Consider the following 21,022-nt stretch of genomic DNA (forward strand, 5'->3'; position numbering starts at 1 on the left):
ACAATGACAATTTATTCTCATTAGATGTTACATCATTATATACGAATGTAAACGTTGAATACACATTAGATATTATTTGGGATATGTTAAATAAAAACTTGACACCGATTAATTATACGAAGCTGCCTATAAAGGAGATTTTTCACTTAATTAAACTATTAGTTGAGGCTAACTACATCACCTTTCGAGACAAGGTGTACAAACAAATTTTTGGATTACCAATGGGTTTGAGCCTGAGTGGCTTAATGTCAGAGATCTATCTCTCAACGATTGAGCAGATACATTTGACACCTTTTCGTCCCCGTATCACATACTATGGGAGGTATTTAGACGATGTTCTAGTTATTACCGATAGTAGTACTATCCAAGATATTTTACATTCGTTTAACAATATTCATTCTAGACTCAAATTTACACTGGAAAGGGAAGATACGGATACTAAGTCATTAAACTTTCTAAATTTCACGCTTACCCGGGACTCGAACAAAATACAATTTAGCATCTATCGAAAACCCACAAACACCGGTATGCTTCTACATTATAATAGCTACCACCCGTTCACCTACAAAAGATCGATTATCTTTAATCAATTTCTAAATGCCTATAAATATTCAACGACGGATTCTGCTTTAGACTCAGAAATACAAATATTAACTAGCAGATTCTTGAACAGGGGTTATCCCATTAACACAATAAATCGAATTAGGGTACAAGCTAAGGATAGGATACAAAATACTGCACCAATCAACAATAGTAATATCAAAAAATACTTTATTTCTGTCCCATATGTTGAACAGTGGCACAAACAGCTTAACAGATTCTTTAAAGATACCGAATTTAAAATTATAGCTAGGCCTATACGGAAGTTACACACTATACTGAACAATCGCTCGGTTCTTTCGGCGTTCGCAACACAAATTAATGATCTAGTATACAACATTTCTTGCGGTGATTGCGACTCGTCTTATCAGGGTTCCACGCGGTTTTCTCTTAATATCCGTGTAAATCAACACGAAGCCTCTGTTCGTGCTTCTCGTTCAGCAGCGTCAGAATTAGCCTTTCATGCCATTAACGAAAAACATACTTTTTTATTTAACGAGGCCAAAATACTTAACGTTCAACGTAATTATACGCGACTATTAATTGCAGAAACCGTTGAAATTAAATTACACGAGAATTCTGTTAATGTTCGGCGGCCATATTTGATCTCCGATGCGTGGACCTTTACGCGCATGCGCGAAGACACATAATCACTATTTAAGTTGCAGGTTTAGCCTGATTCGGTAATTTTCATTCCTGTGATCACGACAGTCGGTCGAAAAGCATTGTCAGCTTCAGGAAGGAAAATCGTTTTGAATATTTTCGTTAGATTCTTTTAATTGCGTTAATTTGAATTTTAATTGTTTTGAATTGATTTTGAATTGTGTTAAATTGATTATTTAATTATTTATATTTTACTTTAATTATTTATATTTTACTTTAATGTACCGGTAAGTTGTCGATTTTTTCGTTTTTTCCGTTTTAATTTCTGGAGGGTATCATACGGAAGTGTTCCACGTACTATATTGAGGTAAACTCCTCTTATTAATTTACTAATATTATTATCAACGTAGAACATATTGAGTATTACAGCTCTGATTCATACTATCTATTATTAAATAACTTACCTCATATAATAATATAAGAAAATATACGCTATTTCTTTAAAAGGTTTTGTTGGTTAAGCTATATTTTTAATATGTATTATATCTGTACAAGCTGTGTTTTCAGGGTCAATTTGCACATTATGTAAGCTGAAAAACCAAAAAAAAAATAACAATTCATGGGGGAATGTGGGAACCCTACTCTCTCCACCTGAGATCAACTACCTACAATGCTGAATGAAGAAGTTTTTAAGAACTTCAATCTCTGGTGGGATTCAAACCTAGCCCTTTGTAACTAGACTAACCTCCTAGACTTTCACATTATTATTAGGTGAGTAACTGACAAGTAGCAAACAACCATAATGTCACAGGGCAACCAAAAGAGGTAAACACTTTCACACATTCGTATAACAACTGCCATGCATATGAGAGTGCAAAAAATTTTCAAGTTAAGAAGCCACTAGTTAGGGTGGTGGAAAAACATTTTGATATAATTATCCAAGGAAATTACAGTTATTAATTTGATCTGACAGTGGTGGTTTCTCAATCATAACAAACATGGTGGTTTGCGTTTCAGCTTATTTGACACATCAGCAATGTAGGCAATAATGCACCAGGACTAGAACATGGTGATATTGGACCCGACAAGCTCACCTTTTCTTTTTATTTCAGAAAAAAAGTTCTGCTTCCAGATACTGATGTACTTTATTTGACAATCTTATTACTGAACCACTACAGTTGGTGCCAGTAAATTAGAAGTTTTTCATTTCGTTTTCATTCAGGTGTGCTTCGTTTCATGGAGTTTTTTAAAAAGCAATTCAGAAGTAATTTATACATTCACCAGTGTAATAAACCTCTGGCCAACAAGATATTTTGTGACCATTTGTGTTCGGTTGCAGCAGCCTCCAAGGCAACTCAGAGCAGAAATTTCTCCAAACCCTCTTCCCACATCTCAGGTACCAAGCAACACATAGATCAACAAAACATCAGCCTTCTGTGTATGTAAAAGGATGTTATGTCCATACAACACCCTAGAAGGAAAATCATATTGGCACCAAATTTTCAGCATAAATTATGATTCCATAATCTCCCTTGTTCCCCCACAGAAACAGTGGTATAAATTGAGAATGGCCATTTTGATCCAGTTCAGAACTGATTTAGAACATGCTTTTGGAATTCATACCAATACCATATCAATAGGTTAACTTATTTCCCCATATATCTGTCCCCTTTTCAGAAATTTTCACATCCCCAACCTCCAGTTATGCATTTGGACTCAAGAAAAGTTAGTGCAACTTACCAAAAGGTGTTCTGCTAGTAATATACATATTAAAATATTTCATCTGCTGGAATTGTGACAACAAAAATTAATTGCAATACAAAAAAAAAATAACAATTCATGGGGGAATGTGGGAACCCTACTCTCTCCACCTGAGATCAACTACCTACAATGCTGAATGAAGAAGTTTTTAAGAACTTCAATCTCTGGTGGGATTCAAACCTAGCCCTTTGTAACTAGACTAACCTCCTAGACTTTCACATTATTATTAGGTGAGTAACTGACAAGTAGCAAACAACCATAATGTCACAGGGCACCAAAAGAGGTAAACACTTTCACACATTCGTATAACAACTGCCATGCATATGAGAGTGCAAAAAATTTTCAAGTTAAGAAGCCACTAGTTAGGGTGGTGGAAAAACATTTTGATATAATTATCCAAGGAAATTACAGTTATTAATTTGATCTGACAATGGTGGTTTCTCAATCATAACAAACATGGTGGTTTGCGTTTCAGCTTATTTGACACATCAGCAATGTAGGCAATAATGCACCAGGACTAGAACATGGTGATATTGGACCCGACAAGCTCACCTTTTCTTTTTATTTCAGAAAAAAAGTTCTGCTTCCAGATACTGATGTACTTTATTTGACAATCTTATTACTGAACCACTACAGTTGGTGCCAGTAAATTAGAAGTTTTTCATTTCGTTTTCATTCAGGTGTGCTTCGTTTCATGGAGTTTTTTAAAAAGCAATTCAGAAGTAATTTATACATTCACCAGTGTAATAAACCTCTGGCCAACAAGATATTTTGTGACCATTTGTGTTCGGTTGCAGCAGCCTCCAAGGCAACTCAGAGCAGAAATTTCTCCAAACCCTCTTCCCACATCTCAGGTACCAAGCAACACATAGATCAACAAAACATCAGCCTTCTGTGTATGTAAAAGGATGTTATGTCCATACAACACCCTAGAAGGAAAATCATATTGGCACCAAATTTTCAGCATAAATTATGATTCCATAATCTCCCTTGTTCCCCCACAGAAACAGTGGTATAAATTGAGAATGGCCATTTTGATCCAGTTCAGAACTGATTTAGAACATGCTTTTGGAATTCATACCAATACCATATCAATAGGTTAACTTATTTCCCCATATATCTGTCCCCTTTTCAGAAATTTTCACATCCCCAACCTCCAGTTATGCATTTGGACTCAAGAAAAGTTAGTGCAACTTACCAAAAGGTGTTCTGCTAGTAATATACATATTAAAATATTTCATCTGCTGGAATTGTGACAACAAAAATTAATTGCAATACATCACAATGGGTCTTACAGTTTATCAATTACTCTACTGAATGAAACTTGGCATTGTACAGATTTCATGTCATTGAAACGAGAGGATTTTACATTCATTATGCAATTTAATTTCTTTTAGGCTACAATATTTGAAATTAAAAACTGCAATGGCATATTGTGAAAGGAAACATTTGAAAGTTTAAACTATTTTCCCCTAACTTATTTTAATGCAATATGAACAGTGATATGAACATCAATAGCAAGCAACTTCTTACATAAATATCATATTGAAATTTATGAGGGCATACATGGATTAAAGCAATATATAAATCACCTATAAAAGTGGTCATTTTTATTCTAGTTATTTTAATGAAATATTAATAATTATGATTTCATTTCCATATCAGGTTAATTTGTTGTATACATGAAGAAATTGCTCAAAAATGAATCAGTGGCTTTAAAACACTACTAAATGGTGTGACAAAGTTTATAAAATAATACCAACCTAATTTCTCAGCAATTGTTTTGGCTTCATCTGCAGTGTGAGCAACACCAAATTTTGGTACTTGAATACCAGCATCTTCAAGAATGCTCAAACTTATATGTTCATGAAGGTTTAAATCACGTTTTTGTTGTAAGCCACCTAATGCTCCTATTATCAGCTTTTTCTGAAACAATAATGATGAAACTTACTAATTGAACTGTACATCAAGAGGATATTTAATACAAATACGTATCAATACTAATTTACTTATTTAACGTAAAATAAAAATTAAACTACCCCTGGAATATCTTGAAAAAAGATTTTTAAGGAATGGCTGCAGAAGAGAGACAGGATATTGTGATTGCACAATAAGAGAAAAAAAGAGTGCTGTTTAAAAATGGATGAAATGTATAAAAATAAAACATTACTACTTGATGTATTAAGTGGTTTAGAATAATGAGATACTAGACTAGAATAAATTAAAAATGTCAAATACTGCCATCTCATAAATGGTAAAACAAGTGCTTATCATGTGAGGCACCTGACAACCCAGAGATTATTTAATTTGAAAGAGGAAAATTACAAAAAGGTGTACACGACTAAACTCTCAGGAATCATAGATGTCCTATAAAAGACTTCTGTTTTGTTTTGTTTTTTTTTTTGCAACAAAAAAATTCAGCTTGCTAGATTCTATCTTAAAAAAAAAAAAAAAAAAAAAGGTGTAGTGAGTACCTCTGTTAAGCTACGTTTGTAGCTTAGAACCTAAATGAAAATAATGATAAATAAACTTCATAAATTTATGAACCTTCATAAATGTTACTGGCCATAAGATTACATTTTTGTACAAGGAGAAATAATTTAAAATATTTAATTCAGTAATGAAATTCATTCAGAATTTCATTACTGAATGAAACTAATATCCCTACTAAATATTCTAATATAGGGTAAGACTAATCCTCTGGATTAGTCTTACCCTATCTGCCACTCATTTTAAGAGGCCTAGGTTCAATCCCATCAATGAATTTTTAAAGTCCTCTTCAATTGGGCTGTAGTTAGCTGATCTCAGGTGGAGGAAGTAGACTTTTAGCCCACACAACATGCAAATCAGCCCATGAAAACACACTTCTATAGACAAACACACACAAATGGATATAAGAATAGACATGGGAGCCATTTATATAATACTTCTGATCCAGAGAACAGATGCAATAAATAAAAACAGTAATTTGGTTCAGTGATTCTGGAGTTGAATAGTGAATGAATGCTGACTAACTGATGCATGGGTTCAGATATTTATAAGGAGATGATATTACAGATGTCTATAAACAAGAACAATGCTCAGAATATCTACAGGAAAAGCATCCAGCATCTCACCATTTCTTTAGGAGCTGCACCTAAAGACATTGTGCTTCTTGAAAGGCTATAAACGGGTAACTCGCCTGGTGAGATCGGCAAAAGGGTGTCCATATGAGGAAAGAGTTCAAATATGTGGGTTGCACAGCTTGGAAACTAGGTACCTCAGAGGAGACTTGATTGAGGTGTTCAAGGCTCTGAGAGGCATAAGTAAAATGAATGAGGACGAAATTTTCACGGTTATAAATGATTCTAGAACTAGGGGCCATAATTTCAAGTTATGGGGGGGGGGGAGATGTTTAGATTGGATTGCAGGAAGTTTTATTTTACCCAGAGAGTTATAAATTACTGGAATAAGTTACCTAAGTGGGTGGTAAAGGCTGACAGTTTGGGGAAATTCAAAGGTCAGCTGGATAATTACCTATGGGAGGAGGGAAATGCATAGGTTGTCCATTTCCTTTTCTCTTATTATTATTATTTTATATTTATTCTTATCATTTTATTTATTTTTTTTTTCATTTTATTATTATTATTTTATTATTTTATTTTTTGTTTGGCTTATACAGCATAAGCCATAGGCTTCCTTGCAGCATGTGACTATTGCTAATACTAACATTCCATAGTGCTAAAAATTCCAAAGCTAGTGCTTTATATAAAAATGCAACCCATCAGGATATGAAAGAGACAAAAGCAAAAATGGGAAAGCAATAGCTTTAGCAAGAGGCTACATTTTTAAAAAAGATTAAAGTTTTCTATACTTAATTTTTTTTTAAAATCAACTGTATTTATTCATTATTTAACTGAAACCGTTGGAAATTTTAGAGTAGGCAGAAAATGAAAACTTTAGAAAAATGGTCTTAGCTCTTTTTTGTAATACCAAGGATAACAGATGGTAGTCTAGTTGAGGTGAGGAATAGTCTTTCATTGCTAAGAAAATGAGTTCAGTGATGCAACTTGAATAATTATTAGTAGTAGCAAATAATGCAAGGGAGCAAGCTTATACAGCATCACCAGAAAAAAAACCTACTAATGCCATTTGTCTAATCCTCTCAATTACTCTCTGGCTAAAAGCAAATTTCTGCACATCAAATTGTCCAATAAAGCATAAGAATGCCATCCACACATGTTACTTAATCCATTTAAAGCCTTAAACACTTCAATCAGTTTTCCTCACAGATGTCTAGTTTCCAGAATTTAGATAACAGAACTGAAGTCTTTTTGATAAAAGTACCCTTCTGTGCCTCAACTATTCTTAAATTGAAATTAAGTTTAATTTAAATTAAGCTGAATAAATTCACTTTAAGTTCAATTAAATTGCTCTTTTCTGCACATATTCCAACAGAATAAACATCCTTACTAAAATGAGACTTCCAGATCTTATACTCAAGATGTGGCATAACCATTGTCTTATACACTGGAATAATCCTCCTTGTCTCTGCTGGCAAAATTCCTGTATATCTTTACCAAAACCCTATGAGCCATCTTGGCAGATGAAATGCAATGCTTAGAGAACTTCATGTCAAACTGTATGAGGTCTCTTTCATTCTCCCCCACCTTGAGAGTAGTACCATGCAACTGGTATGTAATTCTGGATTACTGCCACCCATGTATTGTACCTTGCATTTATAAATGTTAAGCCTCAATTTCCACTTCTCAGCCCAACTGCTTGGGTGGGTTTCTCTAGGTCTTGCTGCAGTAGCATGCCCCGATACTTTGTATCATCTGCAAACTTTTGTATCATCTGACTTAAGCCTGATATGCCTTCAACAATATTAATAAATACTAAAAACACTAAGGGGCCCAGCACTGAATTCTGAGGAACCCTACTTACAACACTGGTCCAAGAGGAGCAGTGTCCATTAATAACCACCCTTTATATTCTGGCACTCAACCATCCCTTTATCCATAGCAGTAAGCTGCCCCTAATGCCACATTTCCAATTTGTACAGCAATCTTTTCATGTGGTACAGCTTTACTGAAATCTAAGTATATACTTAGATTTCATTTCATCAGAAAATCATTTTGACTTTTTTTATATATATATAAAAAAAGTCAAAATGATTTTCTGCATCCCAGTTTCTTTGTTATTATATCAAGTGGGCCTGATGACTGGTTTGATATGGTTGTTAATGATTGTGTAGTGGCCATTCAGCAATCTGCTGAGGGGAGGGACATAATTTATAGTTTTGCCACCAATCACCTCATTAACACAAGCTGCAATTGTCAGATAATTGCATTCCTATTGAGATGAGCCTGCATTAATTCTTTAACCAAATTCCATTATTTTCCCTGGTAAAGAAATCAAGCTTAGAGGTCTGCAATTATTTTGCCCTTGATCCCACCCCCTTATGAATAGGGAAGACATTTTTGCATCTCCAATCTGTAGGGACTGCCAATGAATCTCTCTTAATAATGACTAAAGGTTTGCTTACCTCTTTTGCTCCTTCTCATAATATAATTAAATAGATTCTGTCAGTCCCAAATGCCTGATGTACTTTTAGCTTCAACAATTTTTTTTTCATTTTCCTCTGTTACCATAAAATCATTCAACTTTCAGTTAAAATTTGTTATGCTTCTAGTAGTCCTATCCCTTCAAACCCTAAAACTTATTGCATGAGTGAACACAAAAGATATTTATTCAGCTGCTTCTACATTAGGAGGGCGCTGATTCTCTTTAAAAATTACAGCTGTCAGTTGCAGGCTCCGAAAAAACGATAAGTGTTTGCCTTTTTATTTACATAATTGTTATTTTATATTGTACTTAATACGTAGTCTTATAGTTATGCTGGTTATTTTTATTTTAATTTAGATAAACAGTTTTAGCAGATGTACGTAATACTTAATATACGTAAAACCATTATTTCGTTCGAATCTTGCAGCCATTGTTTTTGTATATTGTAGAGCGAATATCATCTTTTAAGGGCACAAAAGGTTATATAGTTGTACACGTTGGCACTAATAATATTAAGAGTAGGAGACCGGCAGAATTACTTAACAAGTACAAGTCACTGTTGAACAAAAGCCGAGAATTAGGGTTGAATTTGAAAGTGTCTGCAATTCTGCCCAGACACGATAGGAGGGAGTATATGATGAGAGCCTTGTCGATCAATTCGGCCCTGGAAAGATTGTGCAAGGCTCAAGGGGTAGAATTTTTTTCAGCCTGGACTGTACTTGTTAACAGGAGAGATTGCTTCTACAGGGATGGGATACACTTAAATAGAAAGGGTGCAAGAATATTTGCTGATGCTATCGAGGCAGTGTTAGGTGGGTCGGAAAACTGCTAGCTTGGGGGGGGAGACAAAGACCAATAGATTGACAGTAGCCACTGGCAGAGGTGAAAGAGATTCTTGCACTGCTTCTATTAGAATGAGCAGAAGCCTGAAAATCAAGATGCATGGTATTTCAGAGACTGCTGGGAGCCATTGCGGTACAAGTAAACACATGGGTTGTGTTAGGGTAGCTAAGAATAGAAACAGGTGCAGGTATACTTGCGTGTACACCAATGCTAGGAGTTTAGTAAATAAATTTGATGAATTTGAGGTATTGCTCAAAACATCGAAGGCAGATATTGTTGGGATATCAGAGACGTGGTGTCACACAGATATAAGGGATGCAGAACTGCAATTTAGGGAGTACAACGTCTACAGAAAGGATAGACAGGATAGGAAGGGGGGGAGGGGTTATGCTATTAGTTAAGAAACACATAAAAACCAAGGAAGTGAAGCCAGTCGACATCGCTGGACAGTGCAGTGTGGAGTCAGTTTGGTGTGACATAAACATTGGGAGATCAAAATTGAGAGTAGGAGTGTGCTATAGGCCTAATGACTCTGATGAGTATAATAAGGAACTGTACAGGGAAATAGAGTGGGCCAGTAAATCAGAGTGTCTTATAATGGGAGATTTTAATTTCCCAGATATTGACTGGAATTTGGGGGCTGGTTACTCACAACACTAGCAGGGCTTTTGTGGATTTATTGGATGATTGTTTTCTACATCAGCATGTTCGGGAGGCAACTAGAGGGAGTAATACTCTTGATTTGATTATCAGCAGTGATTCTTCTTGCATTAAGAATCTGCAGATAAATGAACCACTAGGTGGCAGTGATCACAGTGTGCTGAAGTGGGATTTACTCAAAGAGGTAACTACCATTAGGGGTAAAGGGAAGGGTTATTGCTTCCGTAAAGGCGACTACGATGGACTGAGACAGTATTTAAATTCTATACAGTGGGACCAACTGATGATGTTACCAACAGCAAATTCAAAATGGGAAGCATTCAAAGAACTTATCTTGGAAGCTACTAGGCTTTACATACCAACTAAGAAATATTGTTCAAGGTTTAGGCCAAAATGGATGTCAGATGAACTAATGAGGCATATGGCAGAGAAGAAAAATGCATGGGATACATACAAATTAACACATGACACAGAAGCCTATAATAGATACAAGTTGATATGCAACCAAGTTACAAAGGAGGTTCGGCAGGCGAAGGCAGATTACGAGAAATCCTTGGCAAGGGATGCAAAGAAAAACAGCAAAGAGTTCTTTACTTATGTAAACTCTAGAAGGAAGGGGATGAATCAGATTGGTCCACTTGATATTGATTGGTCAAGTGTTGATGATCCTCCTCAGGTAGCTAACAAACTAAATGAATATTTTGCATCGACATTCACACCTGAGGAGTTATTCAGCGAGGGGAATGCCAGAGGTGTATTCAACTCTAGCAGTAAGCTACAGAATCTTGAAATAACTGGGAGTAAAGTGGAGGAGAAACTGTTGAAGATAAACACAAGAAAGGCACCCGGGGTGGATGGAATCTATCCAGTTATATTAAAGGAGGCAGCAGAGGAAGTAAGCAAACCCATAGCCATAATTATGAGAGCTTCCTTGGACTCAGGGGAGGTACCCATAGACTGGAAATGTGCAAATGTTACCCCAATTCACAAAGGAGGATCAAAGGCTGACACAAGTAATTATAGACCTGTGAGCTTAACTTCTGTTCCAGGAAAATTAATGGAGGCACTGGTTAAAGAAGCACTGCAGGATCATTTAGACAAGACTTCAGTTATAGCTCGGACACAGCATGGTTTTGTTAAGGGGAAGTCTTGCCTGACCAACTTGATTGGATACTATGATGCAGTCACAAAAGAACTGGATGCAGGGAATAACTTTGATATTATATACTTGGATCTTAGAAAGGCTTTTGATACTGTTGCACATGGAAGACTGCTACACAAATTGGAGCAGTGTGACATTGGAGGCAAATTGCTGCTATGGATAAAGGGGTGGTTGAGGGGGAGAAGACAGAGAGTGGTAATCAATGGACACTGCTCATCGTGGACTGATGTTATTAGTGGAGTCCCTCAGGGCTCAGTGTTGGGTCCATTATTGTTTTCTGTATTTATAAATGATGATGATGGTATATCGGGCTTAATGTCCAAGTTTGCAGACGATACAAAGGTTGGCAGGGTTGTCAAGGACGCTACTGACACTATGCTGCTGCAACAGGATCTGGAAAGGTTGAGCAGATGGGCTGAGAGGTGGCAAATGAAGTTTAACATTGACAAATGTAAAGTACTACACATGGGAAACAGCAACCCCAGAGCAACGTATCAACTCTGTGGTACTACACTGACAGTGGTAGAGAATGAAAGGGACTTGGGGGTGGTTGTGCAGGCAGATATGAAGTTCTCTGAGCAGTGCAGACGGGCTGCAAGAGTAGCTCATGGAGTATTGTCAATGATATACAGGAATTTTTCCAGCAGGGATAAGGAGGTGATTATTCCATTGTATAAGGCGATGGTCAGGCCACACCTAGAGTACTGTATACAGGTCTGGAGGCCTCATTTCAAGAAGGATGTAGAGCTGCTGGAACGAGTACAGAGAAGGGCAACAAGATTAGTGAATGGAACAAAGGGGTGCTCTTACGAAGAAAGGCTTAAGTTTTGCAAATTACAGTGTCTGGAGACTAGGCACCAGCGAGGTGATCTGATAGAGGTGTATAAAGCCTTGAATGGTTTAAGCATGCTCAATGCTGATGGGATTCTTCCTCTAGCTCAGAAAAATCACCTGAGAGGGCATAAATTCAAATTGAGGAAAGACAGATGTAGGATAGACGTGCGGAAATTTGCCTTTAGCCAGCGGGTGGTTGGTTGGTGGAGCAGACTTCCATCCCTTGTGGTGGAGGTTAATAGCCTAAATAAGTTTAAGGCTCAGCTGGACAGGTATTTTGAACGAACAGAGGGGTGAAGTGGAAGTGGTTTTTTTTTTTTTTTTTTTTTTTGGCTGATGCTGCATAAGCTTGCTTTCTTGCATCAAATGCCTCTACTAATGCTAATGCTAATATAGTGGTAGGGAATTCAAATTTTTAATTGAGGTAGTTAGGTAGCTCTAACATAATTTATAGAGTAATGCGCTTCACTGTTTCTATTATATAGTGTAGTATTGACATTTAATTAATTTAATTTATTGATTTTATTAATTTAAAGTATCATGCCCCAAACTAGAGCAGCAAAGCAACGGGCACAAAGTGGCAGGAGTGCTGTGACTCGGGGAAGAACTGAGGGGGCGATTCTCCAACGCATCAGAGCCTAAAAAAATGTGCGACTTGTGAAATGTTTGCCGAACTCTCTGGAACGGAACATGATATTGCCATGGGGGATGTCTTTGTGTGTGCGTGATGTAAGGAGTGTAAGGAAATCAGGCGACAACTCAGCATTGTTATGGGCCTATATGAGAGCTTGAAGGACACGGTGGATGCCCTCGAAAGATCTAAATTGAGGGGACCATCAGGCTCTCAGCTGCCCACATCAACGCCAGAGCTTGCACTTGGTCATCACACAACACAGCGGCAACCCCCAAGGCAGAATGCGCTGGTCACTCAGGAACTAGTAGTTGTTGGAGACTATTGTCAGGGAAATGGGAAACATGCTTTGTAAAAAGGGTAGGTGGAACAGAACCAGAGTATGTCTGCCAGGGGCAAAGGTTGATGACGTTGTAAAGCGGATATCATCTTTTAAGGGCACAAAAGGTGATATAGTTGTACATGTTGGCACTAATGATATTAGGAGTAGGAGACCAGCAAAATTACTTAACAAGTAATTCTGTTGAACAAAACTGTTGAACAAAAGGCGAGAATTAGGGTTGAATTTGAAAGTGGCTGCAATTCTACCCAGACACGATAGAAGGGAGTATATGATGAGAGCCTTGTCGATCAATTAAGCCCTAGAAAGAATGTGCAAAGCTCAAGGGGTAGAATTTTTTCCAGCCTGGACTGTACTTGTTAACAGGAGAGACTGCTTCTGTAGGGATGGGATACACTTAAATAGAAAGGGTGCAAGAATATTTGCTGATGCTATCGAGGCAGTGTTAGGTGGGTCGGAAAACTGATAGCTTGGGGGGATACAAGGACTAATAGTTTAACAGTAGCCGTAGGCAGAGGTAAAGGTGATTATTGCACAACTTCTATTAGAATAAGTAGCGACCTGGAGCTTGGGGTGTTGGGGGTTTCAGGGACGGATGGCAGTCATCCTGAAATAGGTGGGTATATGGGATGTGTTAGGGTAACTAGGAATCGGAGTAGGAGCATGTATGCTTGCATGTATACCAATGCTAGAAGTATAGTAAATAAATTTGATGAATTTGAAGTTTTGGTCAAGACATCAAAGGTGGATATTGTTGGGATAGCAGAGACGTGGTGTCACACAGATATAAGGAATGCTGAACTGGAATTTGGGGAGTATAGACAGGATAGAAAGGGAAGAGGTGTTATGCTGTTCATTAAGAAAAACATAAAATCAAAAGAAGTGCATCCAGTTGATATAGATGAACAGTGCACTGTTGAGTCAGTTTGGTGTGACATAAGCACAGCGAAAGCAAAAATATGAGTAGGAGTGTGTTATTAGCATTAGCATTAGCATTAGCAGAGGCATTTGATGCAAGAAAGCAAGCTTATGCAGCATCAGCCAAAAAAAAAAAAAAAACCCCACTTCCACTTCACCCCTCTGTTCGTTCAAAATACCTGTCCAGCTGAGCCTTAAATTTATTTGGGCTATCAACCTCCACCACAAGGGATGGAAGTCTGTTCCACCAACCAACCACCCGCTGGCTAAAGGCAAATTTCCGCACGTCTATCCTACATCTGTCTTTCCTCAATTTGAATTTATGCCCTCTCAGGTGATTTTTCTGAGCTAGAGGAAGAATCCCATCAGCATTGAGCATGCTTAAACCATTCAAGGCTTTATACACCTCTATCAGATCACCTCGCTGGTGCCTAGTCTCCAGACACTGCAATTTGCAAAACTTAAGCCTTTCTTCGTAAGGCTTCGCATTATAGGCCTAAAGACTCGAATGAGTACAATGAACAATTGTACAGAGAAATAGAGTGGGCTAGTAAATCGGAATGTCTTATAATGGGGGATTTTAACTTCCCAGATATTGACTGGAACTTGTAGGTTGGTCACTCACACACTAGTCAGATATTGTGGATTTATTGGATGATTGTTTTCTGCAGCAGCATGTTCGAGAGGCAACCAGAGAAAGTAATACTCTTGATCTGGTTATCAGCAGTGATCATTCGTGTATTAAGAATTTGCAGATAAAGGAACCACTAGGTGGCAGTGATCACAGTGTACTGATGTGGGATTTACTTAAAGATTTAATTACCATCAGGGATAAAGGAAAGTGTTTTTGCTTCCGTAGAGGTGAGTACAGTGGTCTCAGAAAGTTTTTAAATTCTGTACAGTGGGATCAACTGACGATGTTACCAACAGTAAATTCTAAGTGGGAAGCATTCAAGGAATTAATCGTGGATGCTACTAAAAGTTTAATACCTATTAAGAAATATTGTTCAAGGTTTAGGCCTAAATGGTTATCTAATGAATTAATGAGACTCGTAACATGGAAGAAAAATGCATAGGATGCATATAAATTATCAAGCGACTCAGAAGCCTATGGCAGATATAAGCTAGTCTGTAATCAGGTCACAAACGAGGTTAGGCAGGCGAAGGCAGATTACGAGAAATCCTTGGCAAAGGAGACTAAGAAAAACAGCAAAGATTTCTTTACTTATATAAACTCTAAAAGGAAGGGGATGAATCTGATTGGTCCACTTGACATCGATGGTTCGACTGTTGATGATCCTGCTCAGTTAGCAAACAAACTGAATGAGTATTTTGCATCTACATTCACACATGAGGAATTATTAAGGTTTGAAAATGGCAGAAGGTTATCAAATTGTAGCAGGATAATGATTTAATGATTTAATGCCTTAATGATTTTGTAATAACTGAAAGCAAAGTGGAGGAGAAATTGTTGAAGTTAAACGTAAGAAAAGCACCTGGGGTGGATGGGATCTATCAAGTTATATTAAAGGAGGCGGCAAAGCAACTAAGCAAACCCTTAGCCATAATTATGTGAACATCCTTGGACTCAGGGGAGGTTCCCACGGACTGGAGATGTGCAAATGTATCCCCAATTCACAAAGGGGGATCGAAGGGTGACACGAGTAATTACAGACCAGTTAGTTTAACTTCTGTTCCGGGTAAAATAATGGAGTCACTGGTTAAAGATGCATTGCAGGATCATCTAGACAAGACTGCAGCAATAATTCAGACACAGCATGAGTTTGTTAAGGGAAAGTCTTGTCTGACAAATTTGATAGGATATTATGATGTGGTTACAAAGGAACTGGATGCAAAAAATAATTTTGATATCATATATTTGGATTTCAGGAAAGCTTTTGATACTGTTGCTACAATGGATAAAAGGATGGTTAAGTGGGAGAAGACAGAGGGTGGTAATCAATGGGTGCTGCTCTTGGTGGACTAATGTTATTAGTGGAGTCCCACAGTGTTCGGTGTTAGGTCCACTGTTGTTTTGTATATTTATCAATGATATTGATGAAGGTATATCAGGCTTAATGTCGAAGTTTGCAGATGATACAAAGGTTGGCAGGGTTGTTAATGGCAGTGTGCTACTGCAACAGGATCTAGATAATTTGGGCAGATGGGCTAAGAAGTGGCAACTGAAGTTTAACCTTGACAAATGCAAAGTACTGCATATGGGTAGAAGTAACCCCAGAGAAATGTACCAACTGTGTGGTACTACACTTAAGGTGGTAGAAAATGAAAAAGACCTGGGAGTAATTGTGCAGTCAGATATGAAGTTTTCTGAGCAATGCAGACAGGCTGCCAGGGCAGGTCATGGGGTTTTATCAATGATATATAGGAATTTTGCTAGCAGGGAGAAGGAGGTGATTGTCCCTCTGTATAAGGCAATGGTCAGACCATGCCTTGAGTACTGTGTACAGGTCTGGAGGCCTCATTTTAGGAAGGATGTAGATTTACTTGAGCGTGTATAGAGAAGGGCAACAAGATTCTGAGTCTGCTGACGAGGCTAGTAGGAGCCAGACGTGTTCAAAGCCGCTAAGTGGATTTTTCTTATTTATTGATTTGAAATTATTGTTTTTCTAAAACTTTTGATTTAAATTTAGTAATATAGCATTATTTTGTGATATTTCTGACTAATATGGTGTATTTATTCTTTACTCGGCCTTGTAATTGCATAAAAGTATCGGTAAGGGTATCAAATCCACGTGCTACAAGTTACAACTCCGCTGAACGAGAAGTTTTATAGCCATATTTAGCCGCTTATTGAATATTTTTTACATCAAATTATTTTTTGTAAGTAGCTTATAGACCTAGTAAGGATCGTTAGTTTATTCTGAATCGAGACAGCGAGACTTGAAAGTTAATTAATACTTAAGTGTCCATAGATTACCGTTCGTAAATTCCCGCCTTTGTCATACGATCGTTATATATCGAACCTAGATAGCATTAGTATAGTATAGGTTATAATATTTTCAGCGATCGGTAAAATCTATTAAACTTGTTGAACTTCGTTGACATTTAAATTGCACTTTTAACTAAATACATATACCGATTTAGATTACAAACGTAACATAATTAATTAATACATAACTGATACGGAAGTTATATAAAGGGAACTCGGAGATCGTTAATACTTGACACTAAAAAATATATATACCATTATAACTGTGTTGGGAGATAAGTTAGGGTTATAAACTGAAATTGAAATTTTATTTAAATTAAAAGTAATCATGACTCAGACCAGAGCAGCAAAACAAAAGGCTCAAGCTAATGGAAGTGCTGTGGCTCAGAGGAGAACTGAGGGGGGATAGTTGCCTTCTGAATCACAGCCTTCTAAAATGCACAGCTTGCATGATGTTTGTGGAGCATTCAGGTACGGGACATGATATTGCCATGGGGGATGTCTTTGTGTGTACGCGATGCAAGGAGTGTATCGAAATCAGGCAACAACTCAGCGTTCTTATGGGCCTATATGAGAGCTTGAAGGAAAGGGTGGATGCCCTCGAAGGAACTAAATTGAGGGGCCCATCAAGCTCTCAGCTGCCCACATCAATGCCAGAGCTTGCACTTGGTCATCGTGAAACACAGCGGCAACCCCCAAGGCAGAATGCGCTGGTCCCAAAGGAACTAGTAGTTGTTGGTGACTCTATTGTCAGGGAAACGGGGAACATGCTTTGTAAAAAGGATAGGTGGAACAGGACCAGGGTATGTCTGCCAGGGGCAAAGGGTTGATGACGTTGTAGAGCAGATATCATCTTTTAAGGGCACAAAAGGAGATATAGTTGTACACGTTGGCACTAATGATATCAAGAGTAGGAGACTGCCAGAATTGCTTAACAAGTACAGGTCACTGTTGAAAAAAAGCCGCGAAATAGGGTTGAATTTGAAAGTGTCTGCAATTCTGCCCAGACACGATAGGAGGGAGTATATGATGAGAGCCTTGTCGATCAATTCGGCCCTGGAAAGATTGTGCAAGGCTCAAGGGGTAGAATTTTTTTCAGCCTGGACTGTACTTGTTAACAGGAGAGATTGCTTCTACAGGGATGGGATACACTTAAATAGAAAGGGTGCAAGAATATTTGCTGAGGCTATCGAGGCAGTGTTAGGTGGGTCAGAAAACTGCTAGCTTGGGGGGATACAAAGACAAATAGATTAACAGTAGCCACTGGCAGAGGTGAAAGAGATTCTTGCACTGCTTCTATTGGAATGAGCAGAAGCCTGAAAAACAAGATTCAGGATATTTCAGAGACTGCTGGGAGTCATTGCGATACAAGTAAACACACGGGTTGTGTTAGGGTAGCTAAGAATAGAAATAGGCGCATGTATACTTGCGTGTACACCAATGCCAGGAATTTAGTAAATAAATTTGATGAATTTGAGGTATTGCTCAAAACATCAAAGGCAGATATTGTTGGGATATCAGAGACTTGGTGTCACACAGATATAAGGAATGCAGAACTGGAATTTGGGGAGTACAACGTCTACAGAAAGGATAGACTGGATAGGAAGGGAGGAGGGGTTATGCTATTAGTTAAGAAATACATAAAATCCAAGGAAGTGAAGCCAGTGGACATCGCTGGACAGTGCAGTGTCGAGTCAGTTTGGTGTGACATAAGCATTGGGAAATCAAAATTGAGAGTAGGAGTGTGTTATAGGCCTAATGGCTCTGATGAGTATAATAAGAAACTGTACAGGGAAATAGAGTGGGCCAGTAAATCAGAGAGTCTTATAATGGGAGATTTTAATTTCCCAGATATTGACTGGAGTTTGGGGGCTGGTCACTCACACACTAGCAAGGCTTTTGTGGATTTATTGGATGATTGTTTTCTACATCAGCATGTTCGGGAGGCAACTAGAGGGAGGAATACTCTTGATTTGATTATCAGCAGTGATTCTTTATGCATTAAGAATCTGCAGATAAATGAACCACTAGGTGGCAGTGATCACAGTGTGCTGAAGTGGGATTTACTCAAAGAGGTAACTACCATTAGGGGTAAAGGGAAGGGTTATTGCTTTCGTAAAGGCGACTACGATGGACTGAGACAGTATTTAAATTCTATACAGTGGGGCCAACTGATGATGTTACCAACAGCAAATGCAAAATGGGAAGCATTCAAAGAACTTATCTTGGAAGCTACTAGGCTTTACATACCAACTAAGAAATATTGTTCAAGGCTTAGGCCTAAATGGATGTTAATTTGTATGTTAGGCAGGCCTTCGCCTGCCTAACATACAAATTAACACATGCCACAGAAGCCTATGATAGATACAAGTTGATCTGTAACCAAGTTACAAAGGATGTTAGGCAGGCGAAGGCAGAGTACGAGAAATCTTTGGCAAGGGATGCAAAGAAAAACAGTAAAGAGTTCTTTACTTATGTAAACTCCAGAAGGAAGGGGATGAATCAGATTGGTCCACTTGATATCGATGGGTCAAGTGTTGATGATCCTGCTCAGGTAGCTAACAAACTAAATGAATATTTTGCATCGACATTCACAGATGAGGAGTTATTTAGCGAGGGGAAAGCCAGAGGTGTATTCAACTCTAGCAGTAAGCTAGAGAATCTTGTAATAACTGAGAGTAAAGTGGAGGAGAAACTGTTGAAGATAAACACAAGAAATGCACCCGGGGTGGATGGAATCTATCCAGTTATATTAAAGGAGGCAGCAGAGGAAGTAAGCAAACCCTTAGCCATAATTTTGAGAGCTTCCTTGGACTCAGGGAAGGTACCCGCAGACTGGAGATGTGCAAATGTGACCCCAATTCACAAAGGAGGATCAAAGGCTGACACAAGCAATTATAGACCTGTGGGTTTAACTTCTGTTCCAGGAAAATTAATGGAGGCACTAGTTAAAGAAGCACTGCAGGATCATTTAGACAAGACTTCAGTTATAGCTCGGACACAGCATAGTTTTGTTAAGGGGAAGTCTTGCCTGACCAATTTGATTGGATACTATGATGCAGTCACAAAGGAACTGGATGCAGGGAATAACTTTGATATTATATACTTGGATCTTAGAAAGGCTTTTGATACTGTTGCACATGGAAGACTGCTGCACAAATTGGAGCACTGTGACATTGGAGGCAAATTGCTGCTGTGGATAAAGGGGTGGCTGAGGGGGAGAAGACAGAGAGTGGTAATCAATGGACACTGCTCATCGTGGACTAATGTTATTAGTGGAGTCCCTCAGGGCTCAGTGTTGGGTCCATTATTGTTTTCTGTATTCATAAATGATATTGATGATGGTATATCAAGCTTAATGTCGAAGTTTGCAGACGATACAAAGGTAGGCAGGGTTGTCGAGGACACTACTGACACTATGCTGCTACAACAGGATCTGGAAAGGTTGAGCAGATGGGCTGAGAGGTGGCAAATGAAGTTTAACATTGACAAATGTAAAGTACTACACATGGGAAACAGCAACCCCAGAGCAATGTATCAACTCTGTGGTACTACACTGACAGTGGTAGAGAATGAAAGGGACCTGAGGGTGGTTGTGCAGGCAGATATGAAGTTCTCTGAGCAGTGCAGACGGGCTGCAAGGGTAGCTCATGGTGTATTGTCAATGATATATAGCAATTTTTCTAGCAGGGATAAGGAGGTGATTATTCCCTTGTATAAGGCAATGGTCAGGCCACACCTAGAGTACTGTATACAGGTCTGGAGGCCTCATTTCAAGAAGGATGTACAGCTGCTGGAACGAGTACAGAGAAGGGCAACAAGATTAGTGAATGGAACAAAGGGGTGCTCTTACGAAGAAAGGCTTAAGTTTTGCAAATTACAGTGTCTGGAGACTAGGCACCAGCGAGGTGATCTGATAGAGGTGTATAAAGCATTGAATGGTTTGAGCATGCTCAATGCTGATGGGATTCTTCCTCTCGCTCAGAATAATCACCTGAGAGGGCATAAATTCAAATTGAGGAAAGACAGATGTAGGATAGACGTGCGGAAATTTGCCTTTAGCCAGCGAGTGGTTGGTTGGTGGAACAGTCTTCCATCCCTTGTGGAAGTTGATAGCCTAAATAATAAGTTTAAGGCTCAGCTGGACAGGTATTTTGAACGAACAGAGGGGTG

At 38.3% G+C, this 21,022-nt stretch overlaps 1 protein-coding gene across 1 annotated transcript in view; it reads right to left on the reverse strand.

The window, feature by feature from the left end:
- The window catches only part of LOC150091950 (succinate--CoA ligase [ADP-forming] subunit beta, mitochondrial-like), a 129,122-nt gene that overhangs the window by 93,509 nt on the left and 14,591 nt on the right, over window positions 1-21,022 (reverse strand). The window contains exon 2 of the mRNA XM_090386237.1: window positions 4,728-4,890. Coding sequence (XP_090242363.1) covers window positions 4,728-4,890 — 163 coding nt within the window. The remainder of the gene's footprint in view (window positions 1-4,727; window positions 4,891-21,022) is intronic.

The sequence above is a fragment of the Mastigoproctus giganteus genome, chromosome 1, assembly GCF_048544385.1.
Source record: "Mastigoproctus giganteus isolate SK-2022 chromosome 1, ASM4854438v1, whole genome shotgun sequence".
Classification (NCBI taxonomy): Eukaryota; Metazoa; Arthropoda; class Arachnida; order Uropygi; family Thelyphonidae; genus Mastigoproctus; species Mastigoproctus giganteus.